The following is a 15,497-nucleotide window of genomic DNA, read 5'->3' as shown; positions in this document are numbered from 1 at the left end:
GATGATTTGATGAGCAGGTTTCACTTTTCTCATTTCTTGACAGAGGCTCTTACAGGGTCTTACGAGACAGGGTATGCACACCAGAAGAACGGAACAAAACAGCGACGAAGAAGGAGAATTGAGAGCACGAGAATAAGCCATATACAACTACAGAGCTTTCCCAGATTGGCCCGAGACCGAGCTTCCTCTGATGCTACCTTCACAGGACCTTGCGCCCACCCGAACGACAACGGGCACGTTCGCTGCTCGTGCTTCGCGAATAGAGCAAGCCAGGCACGTCCGTCCGATCCGCGCAACAACGGCATCGGTTCCTACGGCAGAGCACCACGCTCGCACGTACGCCTCCTTGTCCACGCCCCCTCGAGCGTCGATTATGTACGTCTCCCGTCGTCGCAAACGGCGCCAGCGTCTGGTCGGGTCCACAAAGCCCAGGAACTCATCCGGATGCGCCATAAAGCTGATCCGGGGCTTGAGCTGCTGCAGCACGGGCATCTTGGCTAGCAGAGAGATCGGAATATAGCGGTATGGATAGGATACTGTGTGTAGCGGATGCCCGGGAAGTCGCGGTTGACCGCTTGGTCTTAGCTTCCGGGCAAGCATCTCCGTTTCGCCGACGTCCCCTTCTCCCCCCGAGTCGTCTGAGACGAAGGGGTGGACGTGGCGGTGGTAGCTTGGCTGGCTCCTGGCTCTCGATTCACTGGGGCATAAATGTGCGATATATCCAGGCGGAGGCAGACAGGTGTATGACGAGATGAATTGGACGTTGAACGTCAGAGGGAAGGTAACCAGCTCCGACTTGGAATCGTGCTGAGAGACCTTGAAACTTACCAACGCTGACGCTTTTCGTGGTATACCGGATCCTGGCTCCCCCCTTTGCCCTTCATCTCCGTGAACTGAAAGCGTGAGCCGTTCAAAACAGACGTTGGTCGTCAGGCACTCTGTGTCTTGGTGGTCGATCGGAAGAGAGAATGCCCTAGGTGTCAAGTCTCCTTCTGCCCCCAGCGGGGATGACTCTAAGAGTATTTTGCTTCCCTGATGAATACGTGCTTCCCCTCGGGAAACATAATTATCTTTCGAGGCAATCTCGACCCAACAATTGATGATGTTTTCTCCATCTTCGTCTTGAGGCATGATGTTACATCCCGCCCACCCCATACACAGTGAACGTGGGAAGAACGTGCTTAGAACACGGCCCACGATACATACTTTGCTCCAGTAGCTTCTCCCTTGATAGATAAAGCCACCGTATAAATTCGCAATCGGTCCTAGCCGTTTTAGGGCGTGCGTATCATTTTCCAGTAGAGTCGCTATCAAGAGATCGTTGGTTGACTCGCCAGGTATGATAAATCCAGAAAGCCAGGATCGAGATGCCCAGCCCCCCAGATATAACATATCTTTTTCGGCTTCATCTGGCGGGACTTGTAGGTGGATGAGTTTTGCTGTTAGGCTTTTTCGATACATGTCCTGCCGCTCCAGGCGGTGATGGGACGTCGCGGTAGTTTTTAACGGCGAATCAAACGCCATTATCATCGAGTGCTCATCTGTTAAAGCGTTAGAAACTTTAGCTGCCAGTTTTTCCTTCATCTTTTCAATTCCTGGCCACTCCAGTGCTTCTGCGAACACAAACAGCCCTTCAAGTTGTCGCATGGGGAAACGAGGGAGGAGGCGGCAATGCCACGGAGAGTCTATGGTTTGGGGGACCTTCGGCTTCGAACGGGAAAATCTCGCCTTGATGCGGCTAGATTTGGACTTGGGAGCGGTGGGTGGCTGCTCCTCAATCTTTTCGTGCAGGCTGTACTTGAACGTCAGGTTCTCGACAGCTCGGCGGCCAGAAATAATTCCCCAGTCGATCTGATGTGTTCTCATCTCATTCATTTGATAGATGTCTTGCGGCGTGATGAGCAAGCTTTTCGACTTTGCAATGACGCCGAGTTTCACAGCTGCGTCAACCCGAAGCACCAGTTCTCCAGTCAGAAGGATCTGAAAGAGAAGCCATTTCCGCTCGATGCCATCATCTCCATCATCTGGGACTGGGTCTAAACAATCGCCATCCAGATGAGGAGGCACCTCCCACAGCAGCTGTCCCGCACGAATCCTCCATTCCACAAGGCTAAAGTCTATCCATGCCCCCTTAACAGCAAGAATTTGCATCAGCACGACGATTTGATACTTCAAACTACCCGGTTCGGCTGGGACATAGTCTCTCAGTTCCCTCGGCAGAGGGTACAAAAATCTCGAGAACAACTCGTCGTTGAGTTGTGTAACGCTTTCGTTGTCTAGAATACTCTTCTGCTGATATCTGCACATAACATCCTCACGAACCCCACACAGCTTTTCCAACCGCTCTGCTATAGCCTTCATGGAACAGGAGCGAACCCCCAGGCGGCGCCAAGCGGTAGGGCCTTCCCTGAGTAGATCTGCACGGTCAACCATGATCCGCGGTCGACAGTATGAATATGGATCGTTAGGACGGCTGGAAAGGGACCCGGGAAATATATCTTTGTGTTGTGGGTCCGAGTGCGTATGGGCGATATACCTAGAGGAGTGTGCAATTGGAAGTTCTAAATAATTGCGAAACCCAACACACCCCGGTTCCTTTGCCCGAGCCGAGAGCATATTCGGAACCTCGAACACACCCAGGTCGAAAGTTGGCCGTCTTCCCTCTGTTTTCTGGGTCCAGTATTTCAATGTTGGCCGTGGATCATTTGGAGCTTGGCATACGGGAAGATGTGCATGAAGCGTCGACAGGGAGTGAGAAGGGTGATTCAGAGGCTTTCGGTCTCGCAGATTTTGTATGGAAGTATTGTCATCCCAGGGGAAGAGGATATGTGGGTACCAGAGCGAGTTTCTCCCCCTTTCCAAAAGGAAGTGTGGAGCCCCAGAGAAGATATCTTTCAGCTCCTGCTCGGAGAAAGGCGAGTCGGGTTGGTGGACAACGCCATCAATATGCTCAATGTGACTGCCGGAGGCAGCTTCATAGACCTCTTGAAGTGCGGCGGGTGTGTTTGGTCCCGCGTCACTCCCAGCAGACCCTAGGCTTTCAATTTCCGAGAGTGAGCATCCTGAATCTGACGCTTCCGGCGGTATTGGTTGGGCCTAATATACCGGTTAGCCTATCATTGGATAAAACTCGGCGTAGGCAAAGATTTACAGGACTTTGGTCTCTCTTCCCTAGCCTGCCTAATTTCAAACCACCACCGCAGCTCGACCGCGCGCTCATGGTGGATTTGTGTCGCTTGAACTGCCTTCTAACCATTCCGGTCAGGGTTCCACCCTCACGCTGGCCTGATTGCGAGTCTGAAGACATGCCTGCGCTGGGAATTGAACGGTAAATAGAAGGAGAGCAGGAAGGATGATGTTTTTTTGAACTCCGATCTCCAGATGTATGGCCACCAGCTTTCAGGAAACATGTGCGTGGCTGGAGCCTCTAGACTACCGGAGCCAAGCCATGCTCTGGCGATGACGTTACGGCCTCAGTACGTAGTCAGCTGGGTGCCAAGTCTCCCGAAGAACTTCCGCCCCGGGGCCGGAGAGATCATCTATGCGGTTAGGCCTGGTGACAAAGAACACGGGCAGTTTGGCCAAGAATTGCTGAGAGCAAGTGGCCAAATCTGCAAGTGAAAAAGTCACTCTGATTAGCCGGGGAGAAAAGTAGACCATCCTTGGCTCATGATAAGCTTGCACGATTAGCATATCGGGGAAAGTAGGACCAGTAACTTTCCGGGGACCTAAGGTTAACCAATCCCAAGATCGTAGCGTATGGACAGTATGTAAAAGCGCTGCGTCACAGCGGGGCGGCTGGACGAACGATAGCACCCTCGCATTTAGGGGTGGGACGGGTCGAACAAGGCGTGTTTACGGGCCTGACATCAACCTATATGGCACGAAAGGACGCAACCAAAGTTAGTCCCAAAATTGAGTCCGATTCACCTCATCAATCAGGAAGTCAGGCTCAGGAGCGTTCTCGCTGCGCTGAGAAACACAAGGTTGGGGGAGAGCGTCTCCTAGAGGCTAGAACCGCCTATGCGGCAAATACCATATGAAAGTACTGAAGATGGGGGACATTAAGCTTAACCCAATGTATAGTGGAAACAGGGCAAAACTGTTATTTAAAGAGGGAAATTCGGTGGAATCAACGACATGCGGACCGCTTCTTGAGCGCCACCACCGAAGCCGTTGCGTGTACTTTCCCGGCAACCATGGCGTTTGTTTGGTCAGGTGCAATGCGTCAAGTGTGGTCGGTCGTTGCATTGGGCGGCACCATTGCCATTCTCCCCGAACCCTTCACCCGTTATACCTAACTGGAATCGGGGACAATCTCGGAGCAAGAAGAGCAGTAGACCACAAAAAATTAATTCCCATGGATGCATCCCTGGTCGGGATGGATTTCATCGGCATAGTATGTACGTCTGCGACCTGGCCTCCAAAGTGGCGGGCATTGAGTAGCGGGCCAACATTTAGCATGTTTGACGGCGATATCGTCCTGGAGACCTCGGTATGCATAAATGGGAATACACGAGTCTGCTTCGAGCAGGACTTTGCCACGAGAGCCAGGAGGGCCCTGCGCATGACCGATTACCTATAGTCCTTTCAGTGAAGCTTTGTTGCGACGGTATTCCTAAGCGGTGATCGCGTAGAATTGGTTAGCACCCTTCAGAAGAGAATAGCCGCCACCATCCTGATATGATCAGGACAACAACTATTAGTCCGCCGATGACCAGGTATCCTCAAAAGCACCCTCGACTGGCCCACCCCTGAATGCCAAATCTGATCGGATCCGGGTTCTCCTTCGCGCTAGGAGCACAAGCACCCGCGAGAAATGCGATCCGGGGATCAGACCATGTGGATTGCAACGAGGGAAAAACAAAAGTATGCCAGTGAGGGCCGAATGTGGTCTGCCTCTGCACATCTCCCTTCTGCATGTTCATCCGCAGGCTGTTTCGGCCATCCGCCAAACATCGATTTTAAGTTTTCCGCGCCCAAACTCTATCCCTTATCGGAATTTTGTAGGCCCGAAAAACTGTGGAACCCTGATGAACCCACTGTAAACAGTTGCCCAAAAGGTTTCCACAGCGGGAATGATATCTTCACTGTTCCTGAATAGGAAATGGTTCTCATTTTTAAAGGTTCCTCTACCTGAGAAATGTTCCTGATTGCTGTAGAATGATTTCAGAATGGTGGGAATGTTCTCAGAGTTGCTGAGAATATCAGTACACAACCTGGAGCATTGATCGAGAGTGGCTGCCTACATGGGTCCAATGATGCACTCTGTTATAAGGACATTGTGCTATGTGTGATTGCAAACCCGGGTCAACCAGAACGCCATGTCCTTGTAATGGAAGTGTCCTTGCAACTCATGAAAGGGAAGCGAGGCAAATCTCAGCTGTGAGTTGTACAAAGTTGCAAAAGCACTCAAGCAAAATGTCTTTCAAGCTTCAACAGTGAGAACTAATACACTGTAAGCCTCACTCTGCCCAGTATCTCTTCTTTACATGTATGCATGTGCTGACTGAAGATAAATCTGAAGAAAAAGTAATCATTAAAACAGAAAGTGCTGATTTAATCATATATCAAACTGAGGCCAACTGCTATAGCTACTGCTGTATTGCCAGCTCCCCATATATACAAGCAATACATGAAGTTGTTGATAATGATACAGACAGATGCATGATATTCAAGTGCTTGAATACTGATCTGTGATTATTAAGAGCCAGAGAACAGAAACTCAGCCAGTCTTTTCTGAAAATTACTGTCAAATTCATTCTTGAAGCTTTGAAACTCTTCTCAGACATGAATAGACACTTTACTGCTGTGTACACAGATATGCACAATACACATACATAAACAACCACATCTGGTGTGTGTTCAGTAAACTAATATCAGAATGAAAGACATCAACCCTAATAATGTTCTTGTCTTCAATGTGGACTTGCTGAAATCTACTGTGAAGCTTGCCAATCTCAGAGCAGATATGTTGCACTGTCTGAATTGTAACCTGCAATCATATACTTACTTTCACTAGTGATCATCTCTGAGGGATTTGATGACTTCTGATTGCAGGGAGTTGAATTTATGCCCCTGAGATCTGAAAGAGAGTGTTGCCAATATTATCTTGCCAGATGTGGTTGGTTGAAGTTACTGTAGGTTTCATGATTTTTGTTATTTTAATTCTTGCATTCTAAAACACTGCTAACCTTTTGCATAGCTAACACATTTCTTTGCCAATAAAGTTATTTTTGGAAACTGGAACCAAGATTCTCATGTTCAAGAGTTTCCTTTTGACATGAAGAAATCTGCCTGGGCCATTGACAAGATTATGAAACTTGTTGGACCATTAGAACAAGACAAGGATCCCAAGTACAAAACCAAATTTGACTTGGTGGAATTCTTCATGAAGCAGGGTCTTATCAAAGTTGAATCTCTTGAAGAAGAGCTTGCCAAAGTTAATGTCTCCCCAGATTGTGTTGGCTTTCTTCGTTACCTTTTGAATATTAACCACAAGACACGGCCAACGGCAGAGCAAGCACTTCAACATCCATGGCGTCAGGATTTGGAGTGACTATCCCCTGTCTCTCGACTTTGTCAAACGAGCCGAGATACTCGATCCGCAGCTCTCCCTCCTCTGACAACCCACCTGAGGATTTGTGCCGTGGACCCGCCAGACTTCGGGGCACATACATACGCGCGAGTCTATTCGCAGCGTAGTGACGACTTCCTCCGCACCATCAGGGCCGAGGAGTGTACCACACATTTCATTGCCTCAACAACAATGAGCACGCTCACACAGGTGGTATCTTGCCACGTGAAGGAAGCGTAAGTGTGCTACAAAATGTTCCTTCTAAATTACAATGCTCTTTACTATGGTGACCTGAAATGCTCCTCTTTCTGAGCCCCAAACTTTGCTGGGTCCTGATATAGCTCCCCCCTCGCTCTTTGTCGAGAGCACTGATCGCCAACTACAGGAAAGTGGTGAGTGGAATTGCAAAATTTTTCGAAAGATGATGGGTAGCCCATGGGCAGCCCGTACAATCGCGAGTTGCAACATTAAGAATCTAAGTCCATTCGTCTCGCCTCATCTATTGGACTCGTATTATTCATAAGATGGTTTGTATGGACCATTGCTAGTAGAAAATGAAGCAGAGTTTGCGTACGTCTGAACCGTTGTCGGCTCAAGGCGGTACCAGGTCCATAAGCCTAAGTTATACGGATCCCAGTCATGACTGAGGCCACACCCTTGGGGCCAAGAATGTCCTCAAGACTGAGCCAGGAGTACACCAGCTCGTCCAATTTGCCCTTATCATAAGCAACATCATCTTGGATTGGATTTTTGTTCTTGCAGAACACCCTCAGCTCTTTACATGCCACATCTCCATTTTTCTTCAAGTATTCCCGCATCACGTCGCCAGCGCTCATGACAATCCGACTCGCTACCTCAACTCCACCAGACGCAAGTCCCATTGCACGTGCATTTTGGGCTGAGCCTTGCGCAACGTGATGGATGAGAAGGACGATGTTTGAGATGTAGGACTCATCGGGCATGTACGCTGACGTGAAATATTGAACAAATTTCTGGTGCTCCTTGTCTCGGATCAGTCTGAGTAACTCGATGCAGCGTTTATGCATGCCGAAGTAGTTGTACATCAGGATAGGCTCCTCTTGGAATAGCTTGCTCTTCAAGAAGGCGAGAAGCTGCAGCGTGTCGATGTTGTGGGCATTAGACCACTTTCGGACAATAATGAGCTCAGGATTGGCATTCTGAAGCTCCTTACTGGATGATTCAAGCTTCAATTTCTGCGAAAGCTTGTCCAAGATCCTGTCAACATTTAAAACCCCAGCATCTTCCTCAGGACCACCAACATACTGGGCGAAAAACAAGTTCGCGACTACAGTGGTGGGCTTGAGCAAGCGGGGATTCTTGCCGTCAGGCTTATGGAATCTTTTGCTCCGGGAATCGCGGGCAAAATTGGCAGCAGATGAGATGCCTGTGGCCAACTCTAGCCTCTTCAGCGATTCATTGGCGTTCTTTGGCCGCGAACCAATGAAAATGTGAGACTCGCCATGGATCTTGATAAAAGCATCCATATCAGGCCATCTCAGATCTTTGTGTGTTGAAGAATTTATGACGAGGTTGTGCAAGAAGGCCAGTTGTGGGATGTCGTACCATTGATTGACGAGCTGCTGGCCAACAAACTGCATTCGAACATTAAGGTTGAACAGGATCAAGCCACAGAGGATAGTGTGCTGCGAAAAGAGTGCATGCTTTTCGGGTGGGGAGCCAATTCTGTCGAGTCCAGACCGGACCCGAACATCCAGGAATAGATCTTCTATAATCCATGACTTCACGGTTGACCTTATATTTTGAATCTCCTCGTCACCCTCTTTGGGCCAAAATTTGGGCTGAGGGTGTGTCCTTGACAATTGCAGGTAGTCATCAATAGTCTTTTGGATGCGAAGTCCAGACATTCGGAGCTCTCCAAATGCACCCAAGGTACTGTGTCGCATGATATGATGAACGTCGAGGAAGATCTGGGAGAGGAAGCAAAGCCACAGAGTAACCCTTTTAGTCTTGGCAAACTCAGTCAGGCCTCGAGTTATCGCGTCCTCAGTAGGCAGCTGGATTTTGAATGTATCGACCATGCAAAACTCTGGCAAGATCGAAAGAAGGATGATTTTGTCTTCGTTGAATTTCTGACCCGGAGACATCCGTTCTCTGTCCGCCTTCGGATCGTAGATGCCGAAGTAGCCTTTTTTAAAGACTGGCTGATGACCCGCCTGAAGAACATCTGCGAAGGACTCAAGCAGGATCTTTGCTGGCACATAGCACCAGTCGGCTATATCAGCCATGTTCTTGTTGTATGGCAGGCCAATCTCTGTGGATGGAGACGCGCAAATGCCGCGGGTAAAAACAGCGAGTTTATAGACAGTATTCTGGACATTATCCCTTTTCCCCGTAAGGGAAGTGTGCCAGTCAGCCTCCACCTCCTGCACAAGATCTCGGGCAAGTTGCAAAGCACTGTCAGTCACGACGGCGGCATTCATAAGGTCGATTTTCTTATCTCGATACTCCGACCAGGTCATGGAAATGAATATCCGCATATTGTTCAAGTCCTGAAATAAGCAGAGGGTCTTGAAGAACAATTGACTAAGATACAAGTCTGCTGCCTCATTGTCGTCCTCTTCAACAACAGTCACATTGACAATCCTCTTTGATTCTGCGGGCATCGGTTGAGTTTGCGCAGCAGTGTCCTGGGGTTCCTCTACGGTGAGAACAGCAAATTTGTTTAGAAACCTGTCAGCATCGGCGTCGTCACTTTGAGCCTCAGAGGTCGGTGATGGCTTCTTAGCGTCGGGCTTCGAGGGCTTGCTGGTATTCCACTCAAGAGTCTCGCAGATTTGCTCCAGCACGGTGATGAAATGAGCATGATGCTTGTTGTCTGTGGAGTCGCCCTGGCCCAAGAACCAGGAAGTGACCGCTCTTCTCAATTTGATGGCGCGTTTCGCGATGGTGAGAACTGACTTAGGTACCGTGACAGCAGAACTGGCAACCACCTCGGCGAGCTTTTGCAGATCTTTGGTAGTTGCACTATAGTGAACTGGATCTGCAACTAAGCCATCGTTTTTGCCTTTGCGTTTCCCCTTTTCCGCGGTAGCAGAGAGGGCAGGTAGTCGATAGCCGCATTGGTTGGCTGTCTCCAGTAGCCATGCTGCAAATGTATTGGTATCTGCTTTGTAGCGGGTGTAACTACTCTGCAAGTATTCAGGTAGCATATTGGTGTTTGAAGACTGAACAAGTGAAAAATACCCGCTGGCTGGTCAAGGAGACTAGCATGTTGGTTCAGTGAGAACCTGGACAAGGTAAGTTTCTGGGAGAGAGGTTCTTCCCGTTCGCCTGACCCAAGGTTTGCTCAACATGAGCTGCCTACACTAATAAAATCATGTGATCTGCAAGAAAACAAAGCTAAATTCTTGAGCTGTATTTTAGCTGAGCCTGAACTTACCAACTGGCGGAGACTCCGTGACGGTCAAGCCTAGAGAGGGAGAGTGTCGTGCCTGACTCGTACTCAGGTTCCTGGAGGATATTCTTCCAGCGCGGTATCGTCCCATAGCACTCGCGCCCTTGCGGCTAGCTTGACGTGCAAATTTCAGAGATGTGAACAGCAGTAGTACCTTTGGTCCTGGGGACCGCCACTAGAAAAGAGTAATATCACCACACATAGGTTGCTAGGCGCGGCTGAAAGGTGGAAGATGGTTATGGCGGCTGGGACGGTGTATGATTGAGATCAAATCAATGTCTTTGCCAAGCCAGACGATGTTGATGCTTTATAAGCAGGTCTTGCAAAGAACAAGAATCAAATCGTATATTTTACACGCTAGTTCATGCGATCTGCGCTTGTTGAGTCTATGAAAGCTTGTAATCATGTTCATACAGTGAAACCGCAAGCAAGGGACTGTCTAAACCGGAGATACGGTTGCCGATGTACTACAAGACAAAACAACAAGACAGGTCCCCTTTACCAGCTCGTGCCCCAACTTTCAATTAGAACGTTGCTTCTTCTCCAACCCCGGTGATCTCCTGGGCTCCGCAGCAGGAGACCTTTCCTGCTTTCTCCCCCTGGTTGCATATCCAATGTTTAGTTCTTCCGGGCTAACCCTCACAATGTCATCCTCCGAGCGCCAAATCGGCTCCCACACAAGAAACTCGAGGCGTCCATCCCCCAACCTCTCAATGTAGGAGGATATGAGGACTTGTGGCTTGATCAAGGGGGCAACCAGAGAACTGCTGCCAGCCCCACAGGTACCATTTGGTTGTCCATCACCAGAGACATTAGCCACCAATTCAGCGGGGACAGTTGGCAGTGACAATACAACCAGCTGGTGATCGCTGCGAGCGCCGCCGAGGCATCCTATATCTGTTAAAACAATGCTTTCTGGGTGAGATTTGGGGTGGCTCACCTCCACTCCCATTGGTCGCCTCCGGTGACGGTGACGGCCCGGCAGACCCTAAGTGCGACTGCGACCGCGACTGCGACCGCGACTGCGACTGCGCCTGTAGCTCCCTTTCCAGGTCCCGGGCTGGCTTTGCTTCACTATCTTTTCCGTCACCAGGCCCACTATAGCTCTTACGCTGAGCATGGCCATCAAGGAGTGGCCCTTCTTGGCCTTCACTGAAGGGCTCGGTGTCGTTTCCCTGATCTATATTCTCCTCCAAATCAATCGGATTATCCAAGTGACGATCCGGGCTGATTGCCAACCGAACGGGAACGGCGTGAGGGTAAGAACTGAGACAGCAGTTCGTCCGCAGATGAGGGACTCGATGCGCGGGAGCTCGTGGGACGGTAGCAGCTTGCCGTCAAAGATTCTTCATAGGAATACAAATTCCACTGAAATATTGCCATACTTACCTGGGATCTCATGAGTCACAGCACGTTCCTGCAGAGAGCGTACCATTATCAGTGGGCAATTGGAGGAGCCACTTGCAGCGATAGAAGATGGGGTACGCTTTGCTGTGATTGTGGTGGTCTAATTGCTCTTGGAAACAATTTCTGTCGGGATACTGCTGCTTTTTATGTCCTGTCAACCCTAGCATGGCCAGATGTACGAAGACCGACTGGCGCCATCCTGCTCGATCATGTTTTCCCATTGTATGCCTTCGACCGGCTTTCTTCTGGCAGCGGCCGTATCCCGTAGCAGGAAACTCCGCCCCCCGCTGTAGCTTGTCGCATCTATTGTCACGGCAAACAAGAGATAACAGGCTTTTGTCATCATTTCAGGGCTTGTCGGCTTATCTCGCGCCGCAAACCAGCGTGTCCACTCTTCATACACCCTCGAGCCCATAGCGCATGAACACAATATTTCCTGGGTCCAAGTGAAGTATTGAATAACCGTCCCGGTCATCTGCTTTCCATTCCGATGCGACGTAAATACGCTACCGTTGCATATACGGCAACATGCAACATCCCACTCCCGGCGAAACCCTTCATGTGGAAGCGTTGTTATCGATGTGCGAGTCCAATGAACGCTAGTCGTCGCCCCCTTCACCAGTAGGGGGCCAGCAGGGGATTAAACAGCTTCTTCCAGAAGATCGCAGATTCCAGGTCAGCCATGGATGTAACAGATGATCAATGCTGAAACCTCCTGCCGCTTCTGATGTGCCCTTGCAGGTTTCTCATTCATAGGAATGTCGCGATCTTTTTTTGGGATCCCCGGCGACGCTTCGCAAGGGTCACATTTCCCCTCCGCCGAGCCTTCCAGATTTTGCAATTTGGCTAGGAGGTGACGCGGAATGCACCGAGGCGCAACAAGGCAAATTGCAATTTCTGCTGTGCTGAGACCCCACCTCATTGGACCATCAGGTCGCCATGACCAGCGTGCACCATAGGATATCGCGGCGTCGTATCGCGGGTCGGAACTAACAAGAGACTACTGCATACGCAGCAGACGACCACAACCGAAGGACAGAATCCATGTCTTAGTGGTCGCTGTCTTAATTGTGCTGTCCGACGCGTGTCCAGATCATGCAATTGAGAATGCACTCACATACACCGGTGATATCGCTCAGAGGATACCTCAGAGTGGCGCAATCACCCCCTCCAATCTACTACCCTATCATCACCATCTGTGCCTGACAAATGATGCCGCAGGCGCAGCAAGGCTGACAGCATATTTGTTTGGTAGGTCGAGGGTGATCACCAAATGATCCAGCGTGACCAGGTATGTGAGCCCCTGGCAACCATGGCATTGTGGGTTTCACCAGACCTTGTGAACACTGCATGCCAGTGATCTCTGAAACAGGGAGAGGACCAAGCAGCAGAACCACAGAGCCTGAAGCAGCAAATCACAGCACCCAGGAAGCAAGGATTTGTGTCACAAAGTGACAATGAAAATGAGATAGACAGGGACAATGAAGAAAATCACAGCTAGCCACAGTATGACATGGTCCAGATCCATCGCACTGCGGCAGAGCGGTCAGTGTAATCACGGGGGTGGTGAATGGGAGCTAGGCAGCAAGAAAATGAAGAGAGTGGTGAGGAGACAGACCGAAAAGAAAGGAACAATGGAGATGTGTTCAAGCAGCAGGAGAACGGGGTTTATATGATATCCCCTCGTCCGTCCCTGTTGTGCAAATTAGCGTGGTTTCCATTAGTGTAAAATATGAACAAGGATCAGAATGGCGCAACCAATACGGAGTACAGAGTTGATGCCTCATCATATCCATCCTAAACCTTAGTTTCTCACCACGCGAAAACATGTTGAACGCGTTGGAGATCCTACCAACCAGCATGGAACCCACAAAGAAAGAAGCTCCTATTAAGGAAGATCCTGAAAGAGCTGCTGGTAAATTACTAATCTACTAACCAGATCATATGCTGTCTCACTGACTAGATCAATTAGACCCTCCTAAGCCACCCCAAAAACAGAAGCTGGAAGAAGTCATGGCACATATACCATCTTTGAAATCTTGATGTTGGGAGGAATTTCAAGAGGGAATAGCCTTGCCCTGACTTGATACATCTTCTCCATAGTTCCTTTCGTTTTGCTCTGTCTCCTCACCACTCTCTTCAATTTCTTGCTGCCTAATGATGGAAAGTTACCCAGATTGACACAGGCAACTTTTCTGGCTTCTGTTTACCATCACGTGATAAACCTTTGGGACTTGAAATGGTAGCAGCCAAACCTCCTTCCAGCATCAAAACCAACCCCCTTACATTGCCAGTATGGCAGAGCTTTCACCAGCTGAAAAGTCTATCATCAAGGAGCACCCTTTAGCTGGCTCACTTAGCAATTTATGCAGCTTGCTGCAAGAGGCAGAGACAATCTATGAGTCACATCAAACCTCATCCGACACTGCCATCAATAGTCTTGACCAACTCTATCAAAATGCGCTCTCAAAACTCCTTCATGCTCTTCAGGGAGGGGATGCAGCCTTCAATCTTCGCTCACGAATTGCGGATCAAAATGTGGATTCAGATTTGGCAGACCTATTCAAGCGCATCCGGCAAGGCCACCTCCGCTATGATCACTGTCAACCGCTAGTCCGGCTCGTCATTCAAAATGCTGCTGACACCGACATTTGGAAAGCTGTCTATGACCTTGTTGCCACTGTCACACGCACTGAAAGATCCACACCTCCACCCAGGTCATATCTGTCAATCCTCCAAACCCCACACTCGCGAAACACCGGCAGCCTCACCAACTTGTTGGAGCTTTGAAGAGATATTGATGCTGTCCTGAGGGAGAAGCTTTTGGGAGACCTCCATGCAGATATCCCTGGCTTTTATGCAGCTTACTTTGATGACATTGAAGGTCTTGTCTCAACCACACAGGCTGTGTTTGAGAACTGCAAGGCTGGCAATAGCTCTCTCTACTGTGAGGAGAGCAGATGGAAGGACTGGCCTGACAATTCAGATGAGAAGCCTGTACTGGAATGGCTGACTGAAGTTATTGACCAGCTGATGCAGTTTGCAGAAGATCACAACCCATCTTGAACAGTTGTCTGCTGACCCTTGACTCAATCTGCTTGGCTGATTGCTGGATCTGCTGCAAAGCAAAAACTTGACATAGGTTTTTTAGATGACCTGCATACCACACTGGACAAATGGTACTACTGGTTGCAGATTCTGGTGCTGGGAGAACTGAAGAATGACCAACAGTATGATATCCCTTCTGGGGTGCAGCTTGATCTGACAAGGTATGTCAGAGAGAGCTATCTGTGCAGTATTACTGCTGGTTTGTTCTTGGGTTCACCCTTTGTAGATCATTCCTGCATGTTTGGAAATTTGACTGTTGTGGTGGGATTGGTTCAGAGAGACTAACATCAATCTGAATGGCCTTCAGTTCATTACAGTGATTCTGGGGTTTCTCTTCATGAACTGACAGCAGCTTGGCTTTGACCTGACTATTGTCATGATGAACAGTCAACACTGCATCAAGATTGAGCATAATGGCAAGAAGAAGTGTCTAATAATTGATGTGATGATCCTGCAGGCATGTTGTGTCACAGGCTGAGCCATCACCTGCTGGAAAGTGCATTGCCAAGGGGACAAGCAGACCCTGGTGGTCAAAGACTCCTGGCAGTACCTAGAGTGAGGGGGAACTGCTGCGCAAAGCAATGGAAAGTGGAGTCACAAATGTTGCTCAACATTACTTTCACCAAACTGTCCAGTTGGATGGCAAGGATGATCATGTATGGACTATTTGAAAGGGTCTAGAGGTTCCTCTGTCAAAAGCCAAGCAGAGTAGCTTGCAGGTGGCCATGAGAACAAGTGCATCCAACAGAGGCCATATCAGCTAAAGCAGAACCATTGGATGGAAACAATCTTCTGATTGTGTGGACACAATACTTCTCCTTCCCCCCAGCAAGCATACCCAGTCCAGCTCTCCAATAAAGCATCTTGTGGGCAGTAGCCCACCAAATCAAGTGCACCATCATGTCATTGTTCAAAAATTATGAAAAGCCTATCTACAAAAGCAGCTCAAGGGTGGCTCTACTTGTCAGA

At 49.3% G+C, this 15,497-nt stretch overlaps 6 protein-coding genes across 6 annotated transcripts; 3 read left to right on the top strand and 3 right to left on the bottom strand.

Annotated features, from left to right (window-relative positions):
• Positions 1-101: 101 nt before the first annotated feature.
• Positions 102-3,307, bottom strand: D8B26_007091 (uncharacterized protein; the record flags this gene model as incomplete). Its single annotated transcript, XM_003071944.2, has 2 exons — positions 102-3,096; positions 3,152-3,307. The coding sequence occupies 2 exons, from the start codon at positions 3,305-3,307 to the stop codon at positions 148-150; spliced, it is 3,105 nt and encodes a 1,034-aa protein (XP_003071990.1). The 3' UTR covers positions 102-147.
• A 2,812-nt stretch (positions 3,308-6,119) lies between these two features.
• D8B26_007090 (uncharacterized protein) lies at positions 6,120-6,559 on the top strand (the record flags this gene model as incomplete). Its single annotated transcript, XM_066125415.1, has 2 exons — positions 6,120-6,140; positions 6,206-6,559. The coding sequence occupies 2 exons, from the start codon at positions 6,120-6,122 to the stop codon at positions 6,557-6,559; spliced, it is 375 nt and encodes a 124-aa protein (XP_065981497.1).
• Positions 6,560-7,027: 468 nt separating this feature from the next.
• D8B26_007089 (uncharacterized protein) lies at positions 7,028-9,805 on the bottom strand. The gene has a single exon (XM_003071943.2). The coding sequence runs from the start codon at positions 9,766-9,768 to the stop codon at positions 7,195-7,197; it is 2,574 nt and encodes an 857-aa protein (XP_003071989.2). The 5' UTR covers positions 9,769-9,805; the 3' UTR covers positions 7,028-7,194.
• Positions 9,806-10,533: 728 nt separating this feature from the next.
• On the bottom strand, positions 10,534-11,448 carry D8B26_007088 (uncharacterized protein; the record flags this gene model as incomplete). Its single annotated transcript, XM_066125414.1, has 3 exons — positions 10,534-10,904; positions 10,954-11,193; positions 11,403-11,448. The coding sequence occupies 3 exons, from the start codon at positions 11,446-11,448 to the stop codon at positions 10,534-10,536; spliced, it is 657 nt and encodes a 218-aa protein (XP_065981496.1).
• A 1,799-nt stretch (positions 11,449-13,247) lies between these two features.
• D8B26_007087 (uncharacterized protein) lies at positions 13,248-13,463 on the top strand (the record flags this gene model as incomplete). The annotated part of the gene is made up of 2 exons (XM_066125413.1): positions 13,248-13,335; positions 13,393-13,463. 2 exons carry the CDS (start codon positions 13,248-13,250, stop codon positions 13,461-13,463), a joined length of 159 nt encoding a protein of 52 aa, XP_065981495.1.
• A 252-nt stretch (positions 13,464-13,715) lies between these two features.
• D8B26_007086 (uncharacterized protein) lies at positions 13,716-14,210 on the top strand (the record flags this gene model as incomplete). The annotated part of the gene is made up of 1 exon (XM_066125412.1): positions 13,716-14,210. The coding sequence occupies one exon, from the start codon at positions 13,716-13,718 to the stop codon at positions 14,208-14,210; it is 495 nt and encodes a 164-aa protein (XP_065981494.1).
• Between the last annotated feature and the right edge of the window lie 1,287 nt (positions 14,211-15,497).

The sequence above is a fragment of the Coccidioides posadasii genome, chromosome 4, assembly GCF_018416015.2.
Source record: "Coccidioides posadasii str. Silveira chromosome 4, complete sequence".
Taxonomy (NCBI): domain Eukaryota; kingdom Fungi; phylum Ascomycota; class Eurotiomycetes; order Onygenales; family Onygenaceae; genus Coccidioides; species Coccidioides posadasii.
This window is presented reverse-complemented; position numbering and strand designations above follow the sequence as displayed.

Coding starts and splice junctions, on each gene's coding strand:
- D8B26_007089 (XM_003071943.2), bottom strand. CDS start 9,768: ATGCTACCTGAATACTTGCAGAGTAGTTACACCCGCTACAAAGCAGAT.